Consider the following 19077-nt stretch of genomic DNA (forward strand, 5'->3'; position numbering starts at 1 on the left):
TTAATGATTGAAATTTTATATATCAAAACAAATATGCAATACAACACTATAATTCTATAATAAACGTATGTACTGTAAAAATTTGTAAGTCAAAAGCATATTGCAAGGACACATTTTACAGACAAGAATTCAGTGCAGTCACACCACAAGTAGCACATTAGTATACTTTATTGATATTTGTTATTTGCGAAGAACCAAGTTCAGTGTACAGAATTTTTGGACATAAAGCTTCACTGTCAAAAAGTCAATCATTTTGCTTTTCTCATCCACTCCCATGTCCAATTAAATAAAAATACTGAAGGGAAACAATCACGGAAAAGGAAAATGTCATTTTTGTATATATGAGGAATGATTTGAGTATTTTTCTATGTATATTGAATTTTTCATTTGAAAGACTGTCTGAATGAGGAATGAAACAAATAATTCCAAAACGTATTGTAGCGGCTGTTATTCCAGGGCTGGGGGGTCGGTTTAGCGATGGGCTTTTTTTAAACCGTGGCCCATGAGGCAAGCAAACAGCGTCAGCACCATTTTGGGATTCACTTCCACCAAGTCGTCAGGCAGAGCGTAGACGCGGGCGCCGATCTTCCGGGCCAATGAGATGGCGTATCTGGAAAGGACAGAGGATACAGTATGACTTGGCGGGAAATTCCAGCGGTGGATCCAGTGAGTCTGATCATTATTTTTTTCTGCTCCTTGCAGGATGCCGGCCTTGGCCACCGGAGGGCAGTGTAACACAGTTATGCAGAGATGAAGAAAAACAGTTGAACAATTTTACAATTTTTGTACATAAAGGGGGCTGATGTCACTGAACATTTTGAGGGGTAACATCGTCAAATATAAATATATAAATATATATACTTGGCGTTGTTGAGTTTGTCAGATGTCTTCATCACGCCCTTCTCAGGTCTCTTCACTACGTCCCACTTGACGGTGCCGGGCGCGATGGCGTCGATCAGGTCGATCACTGGCAGGCTGGTGCTGATGTGGAGATCCTGCAGAAACACAGTGTACGGTTTATAAATGGATACCTCATGCAGACTTGATTTGATACACATTTTGACATAATTCGAGAAATGCTCAGGTTTTAAAGTAGAACAATTTGCTGTATTTTATTCAGCATTTCCAGATCCAGTTTTATTTCTGGTTTGACCGCTGGAAAATTGCATCACTGATGACAATATGCAGCTGCATAAAACTTAAGTAAAGGCAAACAATGTTTTGTCAAGAAGTCACTATAACAAATTAGCAGTTAAGTTGCTTCATTTTCCAGTTTATTTGTTCTTAATTTGAAAACAAAACTGTAGTGTTCCTGTCATGGTAATTAAACATTACATCAAAAATACCCCAAAATCTTATTTTAATAGTAGAAAAATGCACAAATGTGAATTGATTATGATTTTGTGACTGGTTTGGTCGGTGAAATCACCTTGAAGCTGCTGATCTGTGAATCTTTATGCCGTTGGCTGAGGGTGGTGTTGACCCAGTTGAGAATGATCTGCTCTCCCACCTTCTCGCCGTCGCCCAGGTCCGATAACACCAGCATCGTGTACCTGAGGGCCAAAACATGGTAACTTTATTGTTGTTACTAAACACAAAGAAACCATGTATCGCATTTTACTCGCTATACAGCACGCCAGATTATAAAGCGCACCTTCAATGAATGGCCTATTTTAAACCGTTTTTCATATACGAGGCGCACCACATTATACGGCCCATAGAATAGAAGCTACGGTAGTATTCACCCACTAGATGGAGCTGCGCTAAAGGGAATATCAACAAAACAGCTTTTGAGGCCATTGAAGTCTTTTAGGTGCGCCTTATAATGCGGAAAATATGGTCGTCAAGTTTTGACTCAGGTTGTGTTCTTTGTCTCCAGTCCTTCTTATTGATTTTTCTGACAACATAGTTGTTAAAATTTCCCATTCAATTTCCCATTGAATTTGATGACGTTGTAAGCACCCCAGAATGCTAGCCCAACGCACCTCCTCATGAGCTGCCAAACTAGCGCCAAGGTGTGCATGGGGCTTCCCTCGTTCAGGTTCTCGCCACCGATGCCCACCAGGGAGAAGTGGGCCACGTTCCTGCCAAGGCCCACGGCGTAGTTGCAGTTTTCCAGCTTGAGAGAAAAAAAAATCAAAAATCAAATTTGAATGTCCAAACCCAAGATGATGCTGACAAGAGTGGAACCTTTTTCATGTTAGCTCCCAGGGCGGGGTACGGAGGCTGGTTGACTCTTTTCCAGTTGACAGGAACGTTGACCTTCTCGTAAAGCTGCAGGATCACCAAACCGTCGCACAGATCGCTAAAATAATCATAGAAACCAGGTATTACTGGATTTAATTACCTTGTGTAGCGTGAGTTGTTATCGTCGTTTTTTGTTTTGGATTTTTGCAGTTTTTTTTAATTGACTTTACGAATTATGGACTTTTATGTTGACCAATCAGCTCCCTGTTCCAATTGTGTTTTACCCAGGTGCTCCTTGTTGTCTCATCAGTTTTGAGTGTTTTTAGTTTCCAGTATATATATATATATATATATATATATATATATATATATATATATATATATATATATATATATAATTTTTTTTTTTTTTGACCTACTGGTACATGTGGTTCACGTAGGGGTTCACGCCCAGAGAGTTGATCCAGTTGCGGAAAGTCTTCTCTTCTCTGCTCTCGGCTGAACAGAAAGGTCATTCCCACTGTCACCCGCCCGTTCCCGGATAAAACGTACAATGTGTTGGTCTCACGTTCCAGTTGGGCGGCCTCCAAGCCGTTGACGTGGCTCCTCTGCAGGGCCGGGTGCGTGTTAAACAGGTTGGCCACGAAGGCCAAGTTGAGCTTGCTGTTCCCCGCCGTGACGTCGTTTGCCGTCACGAACTGCCGGCAGTCCAGACGGGCCGCCTGCTGCAGCATCAGCTCGGCCCGCCGGTTCAAGTCCCGCTCCTTCCGAGAAACGTGATCAGACAAGGGTGATTATTGTATGGTGATTTCATTTCCTGGCCGATGCCCGTCTGATGAAATTCAGCCCGCAAGTTTTTCGGTCACAGAACATATTTTCACCAATCGGATGGAAGTGACTCACATTCAGGCCGCTCATGTCAATTTTGACACTCATAAAGTCGTGCTCTCCCCGGGGAGCGATCTGGTCCAGGAGGTGGAAGTAAGCCCGAGAGTCCTGCGGAAAAAGAGGCCCAGTGATTAAACTTCCAAATCTTTCTATTTCTTTGAAAAAAAATTGTCATAGATCACTACGAACTATAAATTCCATAGACCACGAAAAAAATCAAAGGCATTTCACATCAAAAGGAGAGCATTCAAAGAAGACGCCAGGGAGCAGAAATTTCACCCAGATAGTGAAAACATGTTCAACTCGGCACGACCACTTAGTTATTACACCATCCTTTTGCTAAATACTGTGAGAATAATGTGGAAGGAAATGACCAAAAAACTGTAAAAATACTGCAAGGGCTGCACAATTAATCCAATTTTAATCGCGATCACGAAATTGGCCGCCACGATTAATTAAGCTGATCCTCGGCGACATTTAAAAAGCAGACGCTACATGTCAACTCAAGCACTATGTCATTCTACCACCAGAGGGCAATGTTTCCCACATGTTTGCAAGACAAAAGCTTCAGCTTTTCTCACCCAATACATTATTTACCAGTGTGATATAAATACTGCACAAGGATTAAAGTTAAGTGAATTTCAGGTCCATCCTGAAATGTCAGTTGAAAATCTCGCATGAGGAACGTATTATGAGGAGGCTGTGCATGCGTGTGTGCGGGACCTTGATGTCCTCGCTGAAGTTTCCGATGCTCTGGGTGCCGGCATTGGACAAATGGTAGTTGACCCAGCGGAGCAGCAGCTCTTCGGGAGAGAGCGACATCAAGTGGTCCAGACTTTCTCCCTCGCTCAGGAGGCAAATCATGCCTGCGAAGCAAACGCCAGCATGGCTCATTGGATCGAGCTTTCACACATTGAAATAGAATAAAAACAATTTGTCATCTTTCTTTACATTTTTTGTAAAAAGAAAAAAAATTAAAGGCTGTATATTACATAAATGTATTACAATGTCTTGATATTTTCATTTTATATATATATAAAATTTTAGTACCATGTTAAATATGTAGTAAATACATAACAAAAATACAATAACAATAAATCTCAGTCATCCGTATTTATTTTTGGTGAGGAATATATAAATATTAGCATTTTCAATAAAGTTTTTTAAAGCTTTTATTAGAATAGATAGTCGTAGGAAAAACAGTGAATTGTATTGACATTTTCATTTTAATCTTGGTAAATCAGTTAGTGATTGTTTATTTATTTGAATATTCTAATAGATTTTAGATAGCTCCATAATAATTCTGTTAATATTTCCTTTCATTTTATTACAAAAAACACAGAATTTATTTTTACCCAAATTTTTAAACATTTGTAATTAAAAAAAAAAAAAAAAACGAATAAGAAGATGTATTGAATCAATTCTAGCAAGCATGACAAAACGGCATTGGGTTCACAACATTTTTTTGAAATGCGAGGATGTGCATTGTGCACTGACCTTCATTTCGGCTGATTTCGATATCAGCAAAAAGGCCTACTTTGATAATCTGCCAGAATAATCCCAGCACCAGATGAGGTTTCCCAACCATCAGATCAAGCGCGTCGATGTTTACCACCGTGCAGCCAATGGCAGAGGCCGAGTTTAGCGCCAGGACAAGATTTTCCTGAAAACGTACAACACCAAGACCCCCCCAAAAATGATTTTCCTTTTTGTTATTTTTTTGTGACTAAACATGGAAGATACTTGTCATAGTATATATATATATTGTAAATTTGAGACTATGACCTGCAACTTTTTTTACTCATGATTTGAGCCCTGCGGCTTACAGTCGGCTTATCTTCTTTTTTTGTCTTGAATCAATGGCGGGGCTCAAAAAAAGTTTTAAAAATACAGAATTAAAAACATAAAAATGATGTATAAATTCCATCCTTTGCAAGAAATTAAGGTTACAGCAGCAGCAGTATATATATATATATATATATATATATATATATATATATATATATATATATATATATATATATATATATATATATATATATATATATATATATATATATATATATATATATATATATATTAGGGTTCACTTTGTTGTCTCTTGTTACATTCATTAAAAAAAAACAAATAAAACAACAACAACAGGTGTCTGAAGGCACTTACAGTCATTGTGAAAGTAGTGAGCTTCCGGGTGTTGATGACTCGCTCGTCGATGGTGTCGGGCTGAGACAGGTTGATCATTTTGCTGCGTGGGGAGGACAGGAAGTCGCGCGCGTGTTTTCTGGCAGCTGTCGGACGCTAATTGCGATCGCGCTACGTAACGCACCAGAGCAGGATGCCATCGCGGACTGAGGTGAAGAGGCTTTCGTCATCGGGGTTCATGGGCAGCAGATGGCGGCAGTCGGGATCTTTGGCCAACGCTTTGTTGATCCAGTTGACAAACGCTACCTTCTCCTCATCTGCATACAATGACAGAAAACATCAATTCTATTTCTATTTACATCATATAGTATTATATGTTCATGTTATGAATATGCACCAATCAGAGCAGCGCTCCTAATGTTGTTGTGTACTTATGTACAATGACAACAAATATTCTATTCTATTCTAAAAACGGCTGGCACAGAATGGGTTAATCAGAATGCCGTGTTATGTGGGGACACAGAAGACATTACTGCTAAGAAATTTTGGGTCTGACTTCAGTTTTAAAGGTATCACAAAAAGTGATTTAAATTCATTGTTTATTACAAAAAGAAGAAAGAATCGGCCCATTACCTCATTCATTGCCAGGGACGTATTTTCACATTTCTTAAGAGCCCAGACATTCAATCCCACATACTTAAGTATCGATTTAATACTTAAGTATCGGGGATTGAAAAACACGTGAAAATACGTCCCTGGCACTGAATGAGTAAATCAAATATCTTTTTTTTCCTGGCAAATTTCATAATCAGCCTCAAACGAAACCCATATTGGTTGGCACCTGAGTAGGAGTGCTGTGTCCCCACACTTGAGATCCCCGACATCCCCCCGAAAGACCGGATGCCATCTTTCCTGGTGATGGATTTGCGGAAGGTCTCGCTGAACTTCTTGCTCTTCAGCTCCTGGTAGATCTAAATTAAAAAAAAAAAAAAAGAATCAATAAAGTACGCAGCTATGTAGTAAAACATAGCCGGCGAGTTGGAACGTGTCAAATTTCGTGCCGTGCGCTCACAGAGACAAACTCCTCAAAGCTGATCTTCTCATCTTTGTTGGTGTCGCCGGCCGCAAAGGTCTCCACGATTTCCCGCACTTGATATCCGGGCAGGGAGAAGCTGGCCTCGCGGAATAGCTCCTGGAGCTCAAAGTCGCTCACGTAGCCGCTGTTATCGATGTCTAAAGCATGAAAATGCTCATCAGGATTCATGAATTTATCGGGATAAATCTTGTCTCAAAACAGATAGAAATCTCATTATCATCATCTCCTAAAACACGAACAAAATACTGCACAGGGGTTAAGAGTGTGCACATGCATGTTTCAGCAGCAACCTTTCCATTTCTAGTCACATGACTCACTCTCATTGGTTGCCAGATAAGTAATGTAATTGCTAGAGATGGGTACTCGGTCAGTACTGAAGGACTGTCGCTAAGTCCAAAATGTCGGATTTGCAACTTTCATCTGTCGGAATAGACATTACATCAGATGACATTTTTAGTTAATTCAACCCTAGCAATACTTTGTTTTTCATGTAGTGTATGTGACAGATGAAATTAGACAATTAGAAATTAAATGTTAGTGAAACTGTCTTCTATAATAGTAGGGCAGCCAGTTACTGTATACATGAATGAGAAATGACATCCACCACCTGAGTGTCATCTAAAGCATGATAATGCCATCCATGTGATGGTGTATTATAGCCTAGGATTAGACCCCTTAGCTGGCTTTGTTTTCGTGTTACACTTATATTACTGAGTTGTGTTTCAATTGCAGTGTAACAGTCGAACCACCGAAATGGTGTTAACCTTAAGTGTAAGTACTAAAACAGAAAAAAGAAGTAGTGTGAGTGCAGATAGAAATAGACCAGCCCGTGACAAATGACAGACCAGAAAAAAAAAGTCAAATGTCACCCTCTTGTGGTGGCGGAAGGTTAGGCAAAAATACACCAACGGATTGACGGACAAAGATTACAATTTCGGCCCAAAAACGATGTAAGTTGCCCACTTCTGGTAATTACTGTATGCAAAAAAAAAAAAAAAACATCATGCAGTCATATAATAATATAATCTTGATGATTAACCAATCAGCAATCATTTGCAATGGAAGTACAAATACTCTGTCCACACGCCAAGCAGGCAATAAAAGAGTTTTGAGTTCACTCACAGTAAAAGTCGTGTGTGAGTCGTGCATGAACTGACCGATTTTATTGAACGCCTCTCGAAGCTCTTCGAGGTCCTCTCTGGAAATGTGAGTAACGTGTTTGTCCATGGCGGCCTGAAACACACGGGTTGATCTATCGCATCAGAAAATAAGAAAAAAATTAAAATATCAAAAATCGAAAAGAAAAAAAAAAAAAGGCTGCTTCCTACTGATTTTATTTTGGGTAATATCAATCAATTAAATTGCTTCAATAGTTATAATCAATGAAATTGTGATATTGTATTTAATACAATTAGTTTAGTTATTATAATAGTAAACTCGGAACATTTTATTAAAATATTTATGTATGTATTTTTTTACATATCTATGAAAATGTGTTTAATAATTTCTGAATATTAAGTACAAAATAAATTAGCCATTTATAAAAACTTATTTGATAAAAAGATGTGCAAATGCATGATCTGCAAAATATGTACTGTAAATTCAAATGTTGATCACATTTATTAAAATTTGTAATGTAATTTTGATTGATTAACCAATATTTATGTCGTCAAATGAATCGAAACTAATAACTATCTCGAAGAAAAATTTATTGGTGAAAATGGCGACAGAAATGCTACATTTATTACTGTATTACGACGTGTCCACACTTTGCCCACCCTTGTTGATTTATACACTGTACGACACCCACAAAAAAAAAAAGAGTGGGGTGGTTACCTTGACAGTTTAGCTGGAAATCAAAACGCGCCCCAGACCACCACCAGAGCGGACCCGATCGGCGGCGTCTTGTCCTCAGCTGACGAGGAAGCTGGAGAGCAGCTTACTACTTTGGAGGAGAGGACCTTTGGCCGGTTTGGACCCTGCCATGGGCGTAGTCCACACAGTTAACATTTAACACTTATTGCCTTAAAAGTTTCAAGACCAAAGGCATGGCTGAAAAGAAAAAGGAAGTCAGGCATTTTGGCTCCAGGCTCATTTTTGCTAGTTTCAGGGGTCCTGCATACTAATGAAGAAAAATTCAGCCCCACAAATTAGTTTTACTTCTTTTTTATTTGTATTAAATTTGGCAGGAATGTCTATCATGACTACACCCGCAGGAAGTTAGCCATTTTGGTTTGAAGCGCCCACTTCCGCTCATTCTCGCTATTTCCAGGGGTCGCAAAATTCAGCCCCCAAGTCAGTTTCACTTAGCAAAATCAAATTTGGCAGGCACGTCTATCATGAGTAGCAGCACAAAAAAGTCTCAAGAAGACATGCCCTAAAACATACTAGAAGGCAGCCATTGATGTTTGAAGCCACCTCTTTAGCTCATTTTCGCTATTTCCAGGGGTCGCAAAATTCAGCCCCCAAAGTTAGTTTCACGTAGCAAAATAAAATTTGGCAGGCACGTCTATCATGAGTTAGCTGCACAAAAAAGTCTCAAGAAGCCATGTCTTAAAACACACACCGAGTCAGCCATTTGTAATTGAAGCAAAATTAAGCTGAATTTTGTCATTTCCAGGGGTCGCAAAATTCAGCCCCCGAAGTTAGTTTTACTTAGCAACATAAAATTTGGCAGGCACGTCCATCATGAGGAACTACACAAAAAAGTCTCAAGAAAACATGCCCTAAAACATACAAGAAGGCAGCCATTTCTGTTTGAAGCAACCACTTGATTTTCACGATTTCTAAGAGTGGCAAAATTTCGTGCCTAACGTCAGTTTCACTTGGCCGCATAAAATTTGTCAGGCATGTCTATCATGAGTAGATCGACAAAAAGGCTCAAAAATCCATGCCCAAAAATGCACATGAAGTCAGCTGTTGTGGTTTGAAATGAACAATTTAGCTCATTTATGGCAGCGGCAAAATTCAGCCACTCAAGTCAGTTTCACTTGGCAACATAAAATTTGGCAGGTGTGCCAAACCCACAAGGTCTCCTTCTGCCGTGACATGCTTTCGGCAGTAGATGAAAGATATAATGTCGTAATAAAACTCAGAACAGACACAAAAAGTTTGCCCTGGGGATGGAGGATGGACAAAAAGGAAGTAACGACAAAATCAACTGCTTTTACGCAAATCTCTTAAATCTTCTTTGCATGTCTGCTTGGATCAATGACGTTCCATTAAGGAGCGTACATTCAAAATATCAGCAAGGTTTCGAGTTACAACACCGTCTGTCCATGTTCAAAAATCGAACTCGTACACATGCTTTTGAATATACACAAAAGTCAATTTTCATACCTGCATTTTCTCTCCCGACACTTCAAGCCTTCCATGTTTTTTATCGGGTCACTTGTGGACACACGATCAGCTCTTTTTGTTCGAGGTGCTCTCCGATTACCGTGACCCGCCGACAACTGCTGATCCCAGAACAGCAGCGTGGAGGTAGACAAGCAGGCCAAAGATGATGCTGGCTCAGTACAATAGGCCTGCTGCATTATTCAGAAGCGGCCTGGAGCGCCGAGCACATGATCAAGAGTTGGATCGGGAAATGTTCTGGATTTGCGCTCTCAAGTAGTCAATTTTCAAATCGGGGTACACCTGCACAAGTGATAATAATGAACATGCAACAGCGGAATAAATTAATCTCAAGATTAGTAGTCTTATTGGTAAAATTCTTATCATTATTGCTTAAATGTTTTGCTCAAATTTTTATTTTACGATTTGTTAAGTATCTGAAGCAAATTTTAACGTTTCATTTTTGAATATTACTGTGGATCTGTGAGTAATTAATTTAATGTGATTTTTTTTAACTCGTTCAACCTCAAAGGCAATCACTGTTTGTTAATGATTTTTATTTTACGTTTTTGTTTTGTTCAAGTGTTTAGCTAAGATGGAGGGAGGGAGGAAGGAAGGAAGGAAAAAATAAAGGCATGAAAAGGTAGAAAAAATAAGGAGACAAAGAAAAAGGAGAGAGGGAGGAAGGACTATATGAAGGAAGAGGGTAAAAAGGAAGGAAGGAATTAAGCAAGCAGAAATAAAACAGAAAGAAAATGTAACATGATTAAAAACATTTTAAAATGCACTGAAGAAAGAAAAAATAAAGTAAAAATAAAGAAAATGTAACATGATTAAAAACATTTTAAAATGTTGGATGCATATTCGCTGACGTTTCGCCTGGCGGCGCTATTTTGTCGGCTCTTTTAATCAGTGCCGCGAACGCAGCAGCCGGTATGGAGGGGGCGTTGTCTGGGACGTCGCCGGTCACGTGACCCGGAAAACGTGCCCTTTAATTCCTGGGCTGGAATTGAGCGCAGCTGCTCAAAGCGTAGTTGCGACCACCACCGCCATCCTCCAGTGCCCCCCTCCTGCTCCATCCCTCGCGGTGCTTCACTCTCCGTGCTTCCTCATCGAGACACCCGGCGGAGCCTCACCATGTCCGGTCAGACTCCCGACTACGCGCTCGGTCGCCTGATTCCTCTGCAGTGCTACTCGTGTTCCGTTCTGCCATTTTAATTGTCGCCAATATTTGCTTAAAACATCGAGGGGAGGAATTGTGGGATTTGTAGTAGCAGTAGCGATAGCATTTGTATATCCTGCAGCAGTGTCGTGTAAATATCAGAATAAATGCGCGTAGTATTCGCACGGCTGCGTTTTTTTTTTTTTTTATTGAGTTGCCGCAGCAGTTCAAAGAGTTAAGTTGGCGCCCACCCTACATTACACTTCCGGTGGGGTTTTTCAGAATAGCCGTCTAAAGTTCGCCGTGCGTTTTTTTTTTTTTTTATTATTCCTTGGGGCAGTTCTTTCCAAACCTATACTTTATTTTATTACAAAGTTTCCTCCCTTGCGCTCACATCTGTGTTCTGTATTCAAAAGGTGTTATTGGTTTTTATGCATCTCTTGCTATTATGAAATTGGCTTATTTGGAATGCACAAGCCCAGGCCTCAAGCAATCTTCTTATTGCAGTTTACATGCAAGGTCATGTTATGTAAAAATTTGGTTCAAATTATTTGTTTCCCAACTGAAACCGTTAAATGTTGTAAGTGGAAATGGCTCAGGTTGCATCACCGCCACTTTGTGTTTCTCCACTCGATTGCATCGGTGCCTTTACCAAAAATCTTCTCATTGCTTCATCGAAATCAAAAGAGAGAAATACACTACACCGAAGTGAATTGCGGCTCAATCACAACTTTTTAAACTGCCAGCTTTTATTTTTTTAACGCCGCTTCCTTTTGACTTCCTGCGATGGTGTCTAACTTGATAGTGGACGTGCAGTTTTCACTGTGGGGTTAGGAAGTTCATTTCCCTCTCATCAAATACTAATAAAGACCCTTATGTCACAACTGTTGTTTACATTTGCACAAACTATAAAGATTACGCAAAAATAAAAGCATAAATTCCCGATTGTGGCTAGAGGCCCCATTTCTTGTCAAGCCGCCACAAACTGTTGAACTAGAAGAAGGGGGCGGAACCTGCAGACAAATCAGCTCATTGTGGAATCCGAAGGAAGAAAAAAAAAAAACATCTTTTAAAGGTTTATCTGCATTCGAAACTCCCTTGAGGAAAGGGCTAATTTTAGAGCAAGTATATCATTCTTGACTGCATTTAGAGAATGACCAATTTCAACACAATCATTCCTGAATCCATTTTAGGAAATGGCTGATTTTAGAGTCTCACTGGAGGTTTCTGTGGCCATTTTTTCCCCACACTGGTTTGAAGTCCCTTTTCCCAAAATGACAGACTGAAAAAATTACATCGCTAGTCTAAATAAAGTTTTTGACAGGTTTTTTTTGTGCTGTGCTTACGTGTTGACTAAAATGTACATTTTATTACAATTTTTTTTAAATGCTAAAAAAATCCATGGATATTTTGGTGTTGTAATCAGGTGAAGCTTTTGTGACGCTAGCGACCAACGAAAGCTACGCTAAAGGGGCCATGGTCCTGGGCCGCTCCTTACGAGACCACCATACCACCAGGAAGCTTGTCGCCCTCATCGGACCTCATGTAGCAGAACCCTGCAGGTAATCGCAAAAAAGTTTTGCTATTCGCAATGGGTTCAGGACTAAGACCCAAATGTCAATCGCAAAACTTTGAATAAAAGCTGTCCTAACTTATCTCTCGGCTCATCGGTACGGCACTAATATTAGTCTTTCAATGTTAGTTTTTCTCTGCAGAGGATGAAGAATACATGACTGTTTTTTTTTTGTTTGTTTTTTTCAGGGAGGTTCTGCGCTCGATTTTTGACGAGGTGCGTTTAGTGGACGTCACAGACTCGGGCGACACAGCACACTTAGCCCTAATGCAGCGGCCCGACTTAGGCGTGACCTTCACCAAGCTGCACTGTTGGACGCTGACGCATTATGACAAATGTGTGTTCATGGACGCCGACACCATGGTGATTAATTTTTTTTTGCTTTTATGCGGGAGCCATTTTGGGTTATGACTGAATTTTGCGGAGTCTTTAAGGCAACATCATTCAAATCTTAAAAAAATAAAAAATTTGGATGTTCAAGGTGGCTGATTTTAGAGCAATTTTTTGTCGACTATTTTGCTTAAGTTATTTTAATAATTCACTCGTTCAATCCCAAAGACATGTTTAAAAGACTTTACAGTCTAGCTATTCAATCTCAGGTGCTAATTTACTTTTTTTCCCTTCAAATATCGGAATAAAAGAGTCTCGTAAGTTTTCCGTGTATATAAAGTGCCTTGAATGTTGAAGACTTTTGAAAGATATGTAGAAATACGTCATTGGGATTGAATGAGTTCATTAGTTTGTCAATGAATAGATTTGTCTTAAAGAATTAAAATAAATAGTTTGCGGATGTGGTCCGGAACAGGTCAGAAATTTATGAAATGTTATCCTACCTTAAAAAAAAAGTCAAGATTTTAGCTCTGCAGCCTCATGACTGACTGCCTTGCAAAAATGATTGATTTTTCGAGTAATGGATTCTTTCTCAGGGCACTGAATCGATCGCAAGTGGACCGTTTTGGGTGTCTTAGAGCTGTGACGTCTAAACGATATCTAACCCCCCAGGCGCTTTCAAATATCGACGACCTCTTCGAGCGAGAGGAGCTTTCGGCCGCACCGGATCCCGGTTGGCCGGACTGCTTCAACTCAGGGGTGTTTGTTTTCCGTCCGTCTATCGAAACTCACGAGAAGCTGCTGACATTCTGCGCTGACAACGGAAGTTTTGACGGTGACGTTTGAAATCTTTTTTTTTTTTAAATATAACAATCTTTATATCATGTTAGATTTATTTTTTGTTTTAGTCCAGTAGACCACACACTAATGTTGATGGAACTCGAGTCCCTGACCCTGCTGCAGGGGCCTCTTAGCAGATCTGTGCAAAAGAGGCCCCTTGAGCCATGTAAAGTTCACACCTGTAACCTGTGGTGCCTCCACTCAAACAACAGTAAATGACTGATGGCAATACCAATAATACCCCCCCCCCCCCCCTCCCCAAATATGACTTTGTAGCATCCTAGTCAAGTCTCAAGGTTTCTGCAGGCACCGGCAAATGTAATTTAATACCGTGACAGGCACGGTTTGTTTCTTTTACAAATTAAGAGCAAATTAATTGGAACATGAAGCAACTTATTGCTGAATTAAGACTCCTTTTGCGAAACATTGTATGCCTTTATTCTAAGTTTTATGTGAATGCATAGTCTTTTTTTTCTAATAAAGTACATTTTCTGCTTATTTTAAGATTTTTGAGGGTTGAAGTATTTTGACTGAGCTTGGAAAATGACTGTCTATCCGCAGGTGGCGATCAGGGCGTCCTCAACAGTTTTTTCAACACGTGGGCAACAGCAGACATCTCCAAGCACCTCCCTTTTGTCTACAACCTCAGCAGCATCGCCATCTACTCTTATCTGCCCGCTTTCAAACAGTAAGCGCACACACACCAAACGCTGATTGCATAGTCAACCATTAAGTGTGTTTGTGTGTTAGTGGGCATATCAGAGGTCAGTTCAAAGGTGGCTTTTTTATATGTTCAATTCCTAGAAAAGGAGCACAACATGTCCTTGCTGTCACCTTCATTTTTTTTTTTAATTTTACTATTTTGAACAAATGTGTGCGTCCACAGTTTTGGCCGCGACGCCAAGGTGGTCCACTTCCTGGGCAAAACCAAACCGTGGTGCTACTCCTACGACGCCCAGAGCGGCGAGGTGATCGGCCGCCCCGAGGGACCGGATTCGGGCCGACTGGACCCGGACTACCTGCGGTCCTGGTGGCGGCTGTATACCACGTCGGTGATGCCTCTGCTGCAGCGGGCCTATGGCGACGTGCCCTTTACTAGTGGGGTCGTGCAAGCGAGCAATGACGTGAGTCCGGGTGGGATTTTTCATTGTCTGGAACGGCGCTTCTCTAATGGGGGTATGAGTACCCCGGGTGTACTTGAAGGAGGCATTGGGGGCTTTTTAACAATGTTTCTGGAGATATTGGCCAATTTAATGCTTTTTAATACTATAACACTGAGTACATTTTCAAAATAAGAGCAAATCAAATGGAACATTAAGCAACTCAACGCTAAATTGTGTTATCGTAACTTCCTGTGTGGCGTTGATTATAATTTTCATACAGATGCACAGTTATTAGTGACACAAATTTGGCAAATGTGCCAAAATTAAAACCGATGACGTTACCTATCTTTTAGAGTTCCCCCATGAAATGCATTTTTTTTTTCACCCCCTAACCAACAATGCAAAGTATATTTGGATGGAAATAAATTACTTGATGCTGTGCCCGATTTAAAAACATTTTAGAACTACATTTAAAATGGTATTTTTAGGTGTATTTTAGTCAGCAACCCTTGAAGATAGATTGTGAAACAACTTGGTTCTAGGTTCCTGATTAAGCATTCAAGTTAATACCTACAGAAAGCCTATAAAAATTCACACCACCCTGAAAGGCCTTGCTGTAACCCCAGAGGTACTCATGACCTCCAATTGAGAACCACTGTTCTTGAAACTCTCACTATAACACAATTTAGCAATAGGTTGATTCATGCTCCCAGTTAATTTGCTCTCATTTTGAAAAGAAACCTACTGTTCCCATCAGGGCAATTGAAGTTTGCTGATAGCTACGGAAACTGAAAATCTCACATGGCTTTCTTTTGAGAACCACTGGTGTAATATATTTATATGAGGAGAGATGAAAAATTGGATGAAGTCTGCAGAAGCGACTACCAAATTTTATATGGCCAATTGAAACTGCGCTTGAAATTGCCCTGTGGGGCAATTGTGATCAAACCCTAGGAGGTCCGCCGTACAAAATGCGCGCAAACTTCCGAGCTGAGCAAAATGTGTAATTTTGCCCCTGTGTCTATTTTTTAAGCCTTTAATCATCCCGCCATAAAACGCGGTTGCATCACCATCGCTTATCTGTTGCGACATGTACAGTTGTACTTTGACTGATCATGAAACGCCCCCATGTACAGTACAGTAGTGGACATTTTCCAAATGTCCATCTCACATGCTTTTAAACACATTTTTATTAGTTTTACTGGAAGCGTAAAATGCTAGATGGTAGATTAAAAAAAAAAAAACACCTTTGTTATACCTGCTTTGTAATAACGTTCAAATTTCTTGAAGCCCAATTTTTTAAAACATTTTATAGAAAGTCGAACTTAGCACATAAGCATCACTGGGGGGGAGGTTTTATGGGTTGTGAAGTGGCGACATGCCTTCAGTGTCCTCACACTTGTATAGTTAATTTTTTAAAATGCTAAACAGTTTGGATGATGTAAATGCCATTTGAATAGCACCTAAATTACATTGCCCTTAAAATGAAACTCTAAGAGCAGCTGTATATGAAGGATTTTTCAATTTGTCAAGGTATTAGCTGCTTCGCAATGCTAAAATTGCCAATTTGCAGATATTTTTTTCAATTTTTTTTTACACTAACATAACAAATGACAAACACTTGCTTGTGTTTTTAAAATGGTTATATGAGTTTATAATTACCATAGTATCAATGCTAATTTCTGTAACCCTGCTTGGTGTTTGCATTATTAGCACCAAGCTAGTGGACCTTCGTTTTGAATATTTTTATGGTTTAAATATACTGTCAGTCTCTCAATTATGTATCAATTTAAACTTCAACTGGGAGTGACACACCGCTAGAAGCACACACTCTGGGCCTCTTTTTTGCAAAACTTAATTGCGGTGCCTTCCGTTTCTAATTGCCGCAATGACTAATTGAAAAGCCTGGTGAGCAGTAAAACATTCACAAAAGTTATTACCATTCATTTTTTTCGTCTACGTCCACCCGGTGTCGCAGGATGAGGTCAGGCAGGACGAACGCAGGGATCAGACCGCGTCCTCCGTAGCCGCCGCCTCAGCCGGCGAAAGCTCCCCCCAGCCCATCTCTTCGGAGGAGCGAAAGCAGCGCTGGGAGGCGGGCCAGATCGACTACATGGGCGACGACTCCTTTGCCAACATCGAGCGCAAGCTGGACTCCTTCCTCAAGTAGCGAGTGGGGCTGCGACGGACAGAGAAGAGCAGAGGGGCCAGTAAGAAAACGAACCCCGCTAACCGAGCCTGCCCCGCTTTCACCGAGCCAATCACAGAAGATTCAGTTAGAAGTTTGTCTTCCGGCCTCACTAAATGCACCTTCTCAGTATGTGTGAATGATGATGTACGTGTGAGCGAGCGCATTTCTTAAAAACAAACCTCGTCCCTTTATCCCCGGCCAGATTGATTTATAATTGATTAACCCGGCATGAAAATATCTTTCGCTACTCTGTGGTGGGAAATAGCCGAGAAATCGAATTTTTCTATCGTGCCAACAATATGCCAATACATTCGGGACAAAACAATCTGCGACATCTCACTATTTAACTGAAGGGCATGGTTAACTCTTAATAAATTAGCATTAACGACTTAGCATCAACGCTGGACGCCAGAGATTTGAATTGCCCAGTTAAATTATGTGTTAATATTGTGGCAGAAATAAGCAGATTGTTTGACATTTTTGTTGTAAGACAGGGGAAAAAAAAAGTTGAACTCCAATCATGGTAATTTTCAAAGTCCCAACTATAAAGGCAGTTTGATTTTGGCCAACATTTTTAGATCTGCAATTACTAATTAGGGATATGTGTTACTGTTGTAGATTTGAAACCACAATAATCCCCCACCATGTCAAAATTATAGATAGTTGACCAAACATAAAAGTGTTAGCAAAATTATATTGACATTTGAAGCTTCTAGAAAATAATTAATTGTACTTAACTTGCAGTGCAAATGTAAAGGCATCAAATAAAGTAATATGTCTATAATCGAGAAAAATTATCCCACGATATTTTGTCACAGATTTGTTAGTCTGGAAGGTGAGGGAAAAAAAAAACAAACACCTGAACTGGTCTAACTGCTGCTTGTGTGGAAACTGTACATTTTCAGTCGAATACAGCACATCTGAAAGCATTTAACTTTTTTCACGTTTTGTTACGCGTACATAGCTGCAAAACTCAAACCAATTATTTTGTAGGAGCATTGTCCTGAATTTTAGGGGAAACAAATAAATGGCTGTAGCATAAAAGCAGGAGACTAAGCCTTGTGCACTTTCCAGATGCATCATTTCACTTCCGCCCCCTATTTTTTTTTTAATTAAATTGTCAGTTTTTTTTCTATCCAGTCATATGGGTGATCTGTCAAATTCACAAATTTTAATGTGGCTCTTTGTGGGGGGGAAAAGCACAGTAAAATCAAATGCACTGTATATTTTTTTTAACACGTTTATGAAAATTTCATCACTTTAAAATATTTTCTTTCTTATTCACTGCCAGATTTTCCGCTTTTATAACCGTCCAATTAAATTACATGTTTGACGTCTAGAGTCGTTAATGGCAGTAAATGAGTTGATGACTAAGAGGATTTTATGACACCCATCCCAATAGGATAGTGGTACATTTAAACAACAGAGGGACACTGCCATAGACAATGAATTGGCCTTTCATACAGTGCGATTGGGGGAGGGAGAAAGGGGGTCACGCAGCGGGCTTGTTTCTGCCCAGTGGAGCCGGGCTACATTTTTTTTTGGGTTTGGGTTGCCCAGCAACTGTTCAAGTGCGGAAAACATTTCAGGACTATAGGGCAGCACGGTGCCTGAGTTGTTATGTTCACCTCGGTCTTTGGTTTCTGTGTTTGAATAGTTCCTATTTGGGAGTTTTGTGCTGTAGGGCATTGGGCCCAAAATTATACATATGTAGTCCTTCTTTTTGGATTAAAAAAAAAAAAAAAAAAAGTCTTTCCACACAGGCAAAAACACTCCACTTTCCAGTGTATAGATATTTTAAGACAGTATTTAATATAATTTTAAATGATATACAGTATTCATTCATTCAGTTGAACTCTATTAGTCTAATGAGCCCTGTCATTTACTTGCCAGTTTAGGATTTGCAAATAAAAAGTCAGTTAAAGTTAGCCGAAGATACTGAATTGTCCATAGAGTGTTTTTTTTTTTTTTTTTTTTTTTTTTTTTTGGTCCATTGCTGCGCTATTGTTGGCTGGGATAAGCGATAGAAAATAAACCCTGTACCAAAAAAGGTCAGTGTTTTCAAGCATTCCTTTTGATTTCTGAGGTTTATGATGAAACACTACAGTAGAGCGCCACCTACCTCCCATTGTCTTGCATGCCAAGTCTTATCTGCTGTTTGTGGTCCTGGTGTTGCACATTCCTGCCTTTCTGACCACCTGCCTTATTACCGTGGTCACTGTTTCACCT

General features: G+C 39.9%; 2 protein-coding genes across 3 annotated transcripts; one reads left to right on the top strand and one right to left on the bottom strand.

The window, feature by feature from the left end:
* Positions 1 to 150: 150 nt before the first annotated feature.
* On the bottom strand, positions 151 to 16743 carry LOC148412506 (plastin-1-like). 2 transcript variants are annotated; one of them, XM_088433145.1, is made up of 18 exons: positions 16598 to 16743; positions 9653 to 9952; positions 8150 to 8292; positions 7471 to 7546; positions 6290 to 6450; positions 6059 to 6188; positions 5402 to 5534; positions 5239 to 5320; positions 4573 to 4738; positions 3799 to 3941; positions 3091 to 3183; positions 2756 to 2951; positions 2607 to 2685; positions 2191 to 2305; positions 1986 to 2119; positions 1430 to 1553; positions 862 to 995; positions 151 to 610 (listed from the first exon to the last, which is right to left on the bottom strand). In XM_088433145.1, exons 4-18 carry the CDS (start codon positions 7538 to 7540, stop codon positions 472 to 474), a joined length of 1899 nt encoding a protein of 632 aa, XP_088289271.1. In that variant the 5' UTR covers positions 7541 to 7546; positions 8150 to 8292; positions 9653 to 9952; positions 16598 to 16743; the 3' UTR covers positions 151 to 471. The 2 variants fall into 2 exon arrangements, with proteins under 2 accessions (XP_088289271.1, XP_088289272.1); XM_088433146.1 differs by lacking the exon at positions 16598 to 16743 and adding an exon at positions 10522 to 11182.
* Positions 10634 to 17987, top strand: LOC148412507 (glycogenin-1-like). The gene is made up of 7 exons (XM_088433147.1): positions 10634 to 10793; positions 12238 to 12373; positions 12573 to 12747; positions 13387 to 13549; positions 14116 to 14242; positions 14441 to 14678; positions 16636 to 17987. Exons 1-7 carry the CDS (start codon positions 10787 to 10789, stop codon positions 16825 to 16827), a joined length of 1038 nt encoding a protein of 345 aa, XP_088289273.1. The 5' UTR covers positions 10634 to 10786; the 3' UTR covers positions 16828 to 17987.
* The last annotated feature ends 1090 nt before the right edge of the window (positions 17988 to 19077 follow it).

Source organism: Hippichthys cyanospilos, chromosome 14, assembly GCF_059441005.1.
Source record: "Hippichthys cyanospilos isolate Australia breed blue-spotted pipefish chromosome 14, RoL_Hcya_1.0, whole genome shotgun sequence".
NCBI classification, from domain to species: Eukaryota; Metazoa; Chordata; class Actinopteri; order Syngnathiformes; family Syngnathidae; genus Hippichthys; species Hippichthys cyanospilos.